The sequence below is a fragment of the Balaenoptera ricei genome, chromosome 2 (assembly GCF_028023285.1).
Source record: "Balaenoptera ricei isolate mBalRic1 chromosome 2, mBalRic1.hap2, whole genome shotgun sequence".
In the NCBI taxonomy this organism is placed as follows: domain Eukaryota; kingdom Metazoa; phylum Chordata; class Mammalia; order Artiodactyla; family Balaenopteridae; genus Balaenoptera; species Balaenoptera ricei.
The window spans coordinates 6,309,512-6,316,964 of NC_082640.1; the positions used below are offsets into that span (position 1 = coordinate 6,309,512).

Genomic DNA, 7,453 nt, shown 5'->3' on the forward strand with positions numbered 1-7,453 from the left:
AGTTTTTTCATACTTTTCTCTGTTATCCTTCTAATGTCCATGGGATCAGTAGTCATGGCCCCTCTTTCAATTCTAATTTACCTATTCTCCTTCTTTGTCTGTTAGCCTAGCTAGAATTTTATCAATTTTATTGATCATTTCAATCAACCAGGTTTTAGTTTTATTGTGTTTATCTATTGTTTTCTCTTTTTCAGTTTCATTGCTTTATGCTCTAATTTTTATTACTTCTTTTATTCAGTTTGCTTTATGTTCAGATTGCTTTTCTTTCTCTAGTTTCCCAAGGTGGAAGCTTAGGTTATTGATTTTAGGTTATTCTTCTTTTTAAACATATTCATTTAATGCTGTACATTTTCTTCTAAGCACTGCTTTTGCTAGTCCCACAAATTTGGTAATTTGCATTTAATTTCTATTTAGTTCAAAATACTTAAATTACTTTCAAGACTTCTTCTTTGATCCATATGTTATTTTGAGGTGTGTTCTTTAATTTCCAAATATTTGGGGGATTTTCCAGTTATTTTCCATTATGGATTTCTAGTTTAATTCCACTGTGATCTGAGAACATAATTTGTATAATTTCTATTTTTTAAATTTGGTATAGTGCATTCTCTGGCCTAGAATGTAGTCTGTCTTTGTTCCATGTAAACTTGAGAAGAATGTTCATTCAGCTTTTTTCTTTTTTTAGTTTGCTTACTCTTTATTTATTTACCTTGTGATATAATTGACATATGACATTATGTTTGTTTCACGTGTCCAACATAATGATTTGATATTTGTATATAGAGCAAAATGATCACCACAATAAGTCAGATTGCCTTTTTTGAAAGGAGTATTCTAAAATTTTCATTTAGTCCACGTTGGTTGGTAGTGTTGTTCAGGTCAACTGTATCCTCATTGATTTTCTCCCTATTTAATCTCTCAGTTACTGACAGGAGGTTTTGAAGTCTGCAACTGTAATACTAAGTATGTCTATTTCTTCTTTCAGTTCTATCAGTTTTTGTTTCATATATTTTGATGCTCTATTGTTAAGTGCACACATGGTAAGAATTGTTACATCTACTTTGTGTGAAATTTATATAGCTACCCCAGCTTTCTTCTTATTACCATTAACAATAGTATATCTTTCTCTTTCCTTTTGATATTAAACTATCTATATTTAAAGCGGGTTTCTTACAAATAACATAGATTTGTGTCTTTAAAAAAAACTACTCTGACAGTCCTTGTCTTTTAGAGTATTTTTACCAGTCATATTTAAAATGACTATTAATATAGCATTTGAATTAATAGCAGTCGTGTTTGTAATTGTTTTGTGTTCATTGTCAGAGGCATTTTGTCCTGGTTCTTCTTTGTCCTGGTCTTCTTTGGTTTTATAGGAGCTTTTTATATGATCTTATTTTATCTCCTTTTTGAGCATATCAGTCATACTTTAAAAAATGTTTTTAATGGTTTCTCTAGATTTTAAAATATCAATATTTAATTTTAACCAATGTTAGATCACTTTCAAATGACACTGTTCTGTTTCAAATGTAGTGCAGGTACCTTATAATAGAGCATTCCTAATTCCACTCTCCTGTTTTTTATGACATGGTTGTCATTCATTCCACTTATCACTATGCTGTAATAACCCAATACATAATTACCATTACTATTTTAAACAGTTATCTTTTATATCAATTAATAGTAAGAAAAGTCAAAATTTTACTTTACCGTTATTCCTTTTCTGATGCTCTTCCTTTCTTATGTATGTCCAAATTTGTGGTATGTATAATTTTCCTTCTACATGAAGAAAATACTTTCTGATTTCTTGCAAGGCAGGCCTGATGGTGATGAATTTCCCATTTTTCATTGTTTGAAAAATCAATTTATTTAAACTAAAAAAATAAAGTTCACCCATTTCTGCTATGCCCCACTCTCTGCCACCAAATTGTTCTCTGCATCTATGAGCTTGGTGTTTTTCTTCCTCCCTCCCTCCCTTCCCCCTTTCCTTCCTTCCCTCCCTTCCCTCCCTTCCCTCCCTTCCCTCCCTTTCCTCCCTTTCCTCCCTTTCCTCCCTTTCCTCCCTTTCCTTCCTTTCCTTCCTTTCCTTCCTTTCTCCCTCCCTTCCATCCCTCCTTCCTTCCTTCCTTCCTCCCTTCCTTCCTTCCTTCCTCCCTCCCTCCCTCCTTCCTCCCTCCCTCCCTTTCTCCCTTCCTTCCTTCCTCTCTTTCTTTCTTTTCTTGCTTCCACATATAAGAATGGTCATATGGTATTTGTCTTTCTTGTTCTGATTTACTTTACTTAGCATAGTGTCCTCAAATTCCATCCATGTTGTTACAAATGGCAAGATGTAATTCTTTTTTATGGCTGAAAAATATTTTCAGTGTGTACGTTCTGTGTGTGTGTGTATCACATTTTTATCCATTCATCCATTGATAGACACTTAGGTTGTTTTCATATCTTGGTTATTGTAAATAATGTTGCAGCACACATGGGAGCGCATATATCTTTTCATATTGGTATTTTCGTTTTCTTGAGATGAATACCCAGAAGTGCAATAGCTGAATCATATGTTCTGTTTTTAATTTGGGGGGAACCTCCATACTTTTTTCATAGTGGTTGTACCAGTTTACATTCCCACCAGCAGTGCACAAAGGTTCCCTTTTCTCTACATCCCTGCCAATACTGGTTATTTCTTGTCTTTTTGATAATAGCCATTCTAACAGGTGTGGAGTGATATCTCATTGTGGTTTGATATGCATTTTCCGTGTGATTAACGATGTTGAGCACTTTTTTTTTTTTAATGTACCCGTTGGCCGTCTATATTTTCTTTGGAAAAATGTCTATTCACGTCTACTATACAATCTTTTTTTAAAAAATCTTTATTTATTTATTTGCTTGTTTATTTATTTATGGCTGCGTTGGTTCTTCGTTGTGGCGAGCAGGGTCTACTCTTTGTTGCAGTGCATGGGCTTCTCATTGTGGTGGCTTCTTTTGTTGTGGAGCCCGGGTTCTAGGTGTGAGGACTTCAGTAGTTGTGGCACACAGCCTCAGTAGTTGTGACTCGTGGGCTCTAGAGCTCAGGCTCAGTAGTTGTGGTGCATGGGCTTAGTTGCCCCACGGCATGTGGGATCTCCCTGAACCAGGGCTCGAACTTGTGGCCCCTGCATTGGCAGGTGGATTCTTAACCACTGTGGCACCAGGTAAGTCCCTACTATACAATCTCTATTCAGATTGTTTTTTTCCTTTTGTTATTGAGTTCTATGTTTTGTATATTTTGCATATTTTGGATATTACCCCTTATCAGATATATGATTTGCAAATATTTTCTCCCATCATTAGGTTGCCTTTTCATTTTGTTGATGGTTTCCTTTGCTGTACAGAAGCATTTTAGTTTAATGTAGTCCCAGTTTTTCATTTTTGCTTTTGTTGCTTTTGGTGTCAGATTTAAAAAAATCATTGCCAAAACCTATGTCAATGAGCTTACTGCCTATATTTTCTTCTAGGAGTTTTATAGTTTCTGGTCTTATATTCATGTCTCTGAGTTAGTTTTTGTGTATGGTGTAAGATAGTTGTCCAATTTCATTCTTTTGCATGGGACTGTGTAGTTTTCCCCACACCGTTATGTTGAAGAGACTGTCCTTCCTTTATTGTATATTCTTGGCTCCTCTGTTATAAATTAATCGGGTTTATTTCTGGACTCTCGATTCTGTTGCATTGATCTGTGTGTCTGTTTGTATGCCAGTACCATATTGGGTTTTTTTGTTTGTTTGTTTTTGTTTTTATATTCTTTTGTTGTTTTATTTTGAGTGTCTTTAGAAATGTCTGTGTTGGTTTAAGATAGAAAATTCTTCCTTAACATGATGAGGAAAGTCCATTTTAGGTTTTCAGGAATGAGTGTTGTGTTATTAAATGTTATTCTGATATCTATTATAGAAGATCATGTGTATTTTGACTGCTGAACATATTAATACATTTCAAAATACTAAGCCATCGTTGCTTAACCAATCTAATTATAGTAGATTAAAACATGTTGTGAAATATAATTTCTCTATTACTTCACTTACAGTTTTCTATTTAAATTCACAATAAATTTCTTTAAACAAATCCCCAAATTTCACAAATAAAATCTTAAGCTTTAAAAGATATCAGATTGGGAATTCCCCGGTTGTCCAGTGGTTAGGACTTCATGCTTTCACTGCTGAGGGCCTGGGTTTCATCCCTGGTTGGGGAACTAAGATCTCACAAGCTGAGTGGTGCAGCCAGAAAAAAAAAAAACATAAAAACAGAAGACATTACTGCTTCTTACAGTACCACACACCTGGTGAAGCCTCCCCTGGAAAACCAGAGGGAACAATACAATAAGGAAAGTTCTGCTGTCCAACTGGCCAGCTTCACTGCAAACCGAATTACTTCAAACAGGAAGAGACACAGCCCTACATCTGGACGGGAAGGAGATGCCTACTTTGCTATCCAGCAGGAAGAAAATGTCTCTCTTCCCAAGGGCAGCCCAGCCAATCAGAAACTGTAGTCACCCAACCAATGAGAAGCCTCTTCCTGAAAAGAACTCTGCTTATTATTGCCCCTCCCTAGGTCCCTACCCACATGCCCTATAAAAGCAAGCTCCCCTTCCTGGTTCTCTGGATTTGCCTATGGCCTGCCATAGTCTGTATATGCCAAATTGCAATTCTTCTGGCTATTCTCAAATAAATTCACTTTTGCTGATAAAATAACTGCTTATTATTAAAGTTGACAAACTCAATCTAGTACCCACTAGGGTTTAGCCTTACATTTAAACTGTGTTGCTAGACTGGTTTCACACTACAAACTTCTAGACATTAAAATTCACAAAATAAGACACAGTTAAGGGACTTCCCTGGTGGTCCAGTGGTTAGGACTCCGTGCCCTCACTGCAGAGGGCACAGGTTCGACCCATGGTCGGAGAACTAAGACCCTGAGGCACGGTTAAAAATCGTTTGTTATTGGCATTTGACTTAAAATCGATATGAGCCTCCACTGCTTTTAAAACAGACAAGATAATACAAAGTGTTCTTTATCAGAGTATTCACAATTTGCAATTAAGCATCAGTGTATATCTAACTCTGTTTCCCTTTTAGCCTATAAGCTCCAGGAGGGTAGGAGTCAACTTATGTTTGTTTACTCACTACTTATGCTTTTCTGTTTGTCCCCTTCAAATCTCTCCACCTTGATGCATCACTGTGTTCCCTTTCCTTCTGCTTGCGTTCAATTAATAGGAGCACCAACAAAGGATGGAAAAGAATGAGATACACATATACACACACCACACACAAACGCTCTTGCTATCTCAATTTACATAACTTCCCTCCAAGGCCTAAACTTCCTTTTTCGATAACAATCTTTGCAGAACATTTCCTTCTCATTAAACAAACAAAGAAATAAGCCCACATACATGATTAAATGAAAATACAGATCTAGTTCAATCCTCAGTTAGGTTTTTTTCCTTAGTATATAAACAAAGAGTAGTACGCTTTATAAGAAACTATATACTGAGAAATATTTTTCTCTAAATCTAACCAATTAAAACAATTTAAAAAATCCTTATTAATGATCAGAAAGAATCCAGTTTTTGGCAAAGAAGTAGGTCTTCTTCCTTTTGTTCTTAAAAGACTACTTGTACAAGTATTTGATTAAGAATCCTCCTGCCAATGCAAGGGACACGGGTTCGAGCCCTGGTCCAGGAAGATCCCACATGCCGTAGAGTAACCAAGCCTGTGTGCCACAACTACTGAGCCTGCGCTCTAGAGCCCACAAGCCACACCTACTGAGCTCACGTGCCACAACTACTGAAGCCTGTTCGCCTAGAGCCCGTGCTCCGCAACAAGAGAAGCCACCACAATGAGAAGGCCACTCACCACAACAAAGAGTAGCCTCCGCTTGTCGCAACTAGAGAAAGCCCACACGCAGCAACGAAGACCCAATGCAGCCAAAAATAAAATAAATTAAAAAACAATAAAAACCTATATTCTATTAAGAACCTATTAAAAAAGTAAAACAGGTACTTCCCTGGCAGTCCAGTCGTTAAGATGCCTCAATTCAAATGCAGGGGGCGTGGGTTCAGTCCCTAGTCGGGGAACTAGGATCCCACATGCCCTGCGGCATGGCCAAAAAAAAAAGTAAAATAAAACCAAAAAAACCATTAACAATGACGACAAAATCAATGACTCCTTAATTTAGACGATGATCATCACCTTTTACTAAGAACCTAAGTCTCCATGGAATAAAACTCAGGAAAGGAGAATCAATTTTACACCTCATTCCATAGGACTTTAGTTTCTGAAGTACCAAAAAGAACTTATTTCACTTGTAGGAAGGTTCCACAGAATGGAGTCAAAGTAAAACAATAAAACACGTAGTCAGTACATGTGAAGTAAAAAGGTGTGTATTCTACATATATTCATAAAAGAAATATTTAGTTCAAAAAATTAAAAGCCTGATCTAAGACTGGAATTATTCTGGGACTGCCTGGTAGTAATGCTTAGCTCTTATTGTGTTTGTATCATGAATATATATATATGAACTATTAAAACTTAACATGATATAGTCAATAGACAACTCTGTCCTACATTTATATCTATTAAAAACTGCCACAAACAAACAAAACCTGTACAAAGAGCAGCCGGAGCATCGAACACTTTGAAATTATAATCTTGAGAGACACAATTTGCTTAGGACTCCACCATCTTCTAACTTAGCCATGTAGTCTTCCTCTGCCATGTCTTCTTCTTCTTCCCCGTCTGTCATAAACAAACAAAACTACTTTGAAATAGTAGTCTTGAGAGATATTATCGCCTAGGACCCCCTCTTCCTCTGCCTCTGCCTCTGCCTCGGCCTCTTCCTCGGCCTCTTCCTGCAACAGCTTCCCTTTTCTTAGACTTCACCTTTGGTTCAACATCCACGAGAAGTGTATCCAGAGGTAAGCTGTCTGGCAGAATAAAATACTGAATGTTATTTCCGTGAATACTCAGTGTTTCTAGCTGTACAGGTTCTCTGTTCTTCAGGGTCATTTTCACAGCTTTAAGATGTGTATTCATGCTGACATCTACACCTGCGATTGTTCCATGGACCTGTGTTCTGTTCTTTAATTCAGTGGTTACAATTTCGTGACCCAATCTCACGAGCTTCATCCTAGTGGCGCCGTCACCCTTTTGATCTGATAGTGCACAAAACCTGACAGCCGAGCACCGACCAGCTGCAAGTATGAATGGCCCATATTGTTTTAATTACTGTAGCTTTGTAATGTAGTTTGAAACCAGAGCACATGAAGTCCCGACCTTTGCTCTTATTTCTCAAGATTGTTCTGGCTATTTAGGGACTTTTGTGATTTCATACAAATTTTAGGACTATTTATTCTCCTTCAATTTTGAAGGATACTTTCACTAGAATTCTACTTTTTTTTTCTTTTAAGACTTTTAGTATTTCACTCCACTTTCTTCTCACT

The 7,453-nt window shown here is 36.8% G+C and overlaps 1 protein-coding gene across 1 annotated transcript; it reads right to left on the reverse strand.

Annotated features, from left to right (window-relative positions):
• Window positions 1–6,739: 6,739 nt before the first annotated feature.
• Window positions 6,740–7,139, reverse strand: LOC132360234 (small nuclear ribonucleoprotein Sm D1-like). Its single transcript, XM_059915278.1, has 2 exons — window positions 7,061–7,139; window positions 6,740–6,937 (listed from the first exon to the last, which is right to left on the reverse strand). Exons 1-2 carry the CDS (start codon window positions 7,137–7,139, stop codon window positions 6,798–6,800), a joined length of 219 nt encoding a protein of 72 aa, XP_059771261.1. The 3' UTR covers window positions 6,740–6,797.
• Window positions 7,140–7,453: the final 314 nt, after the last annotated feature.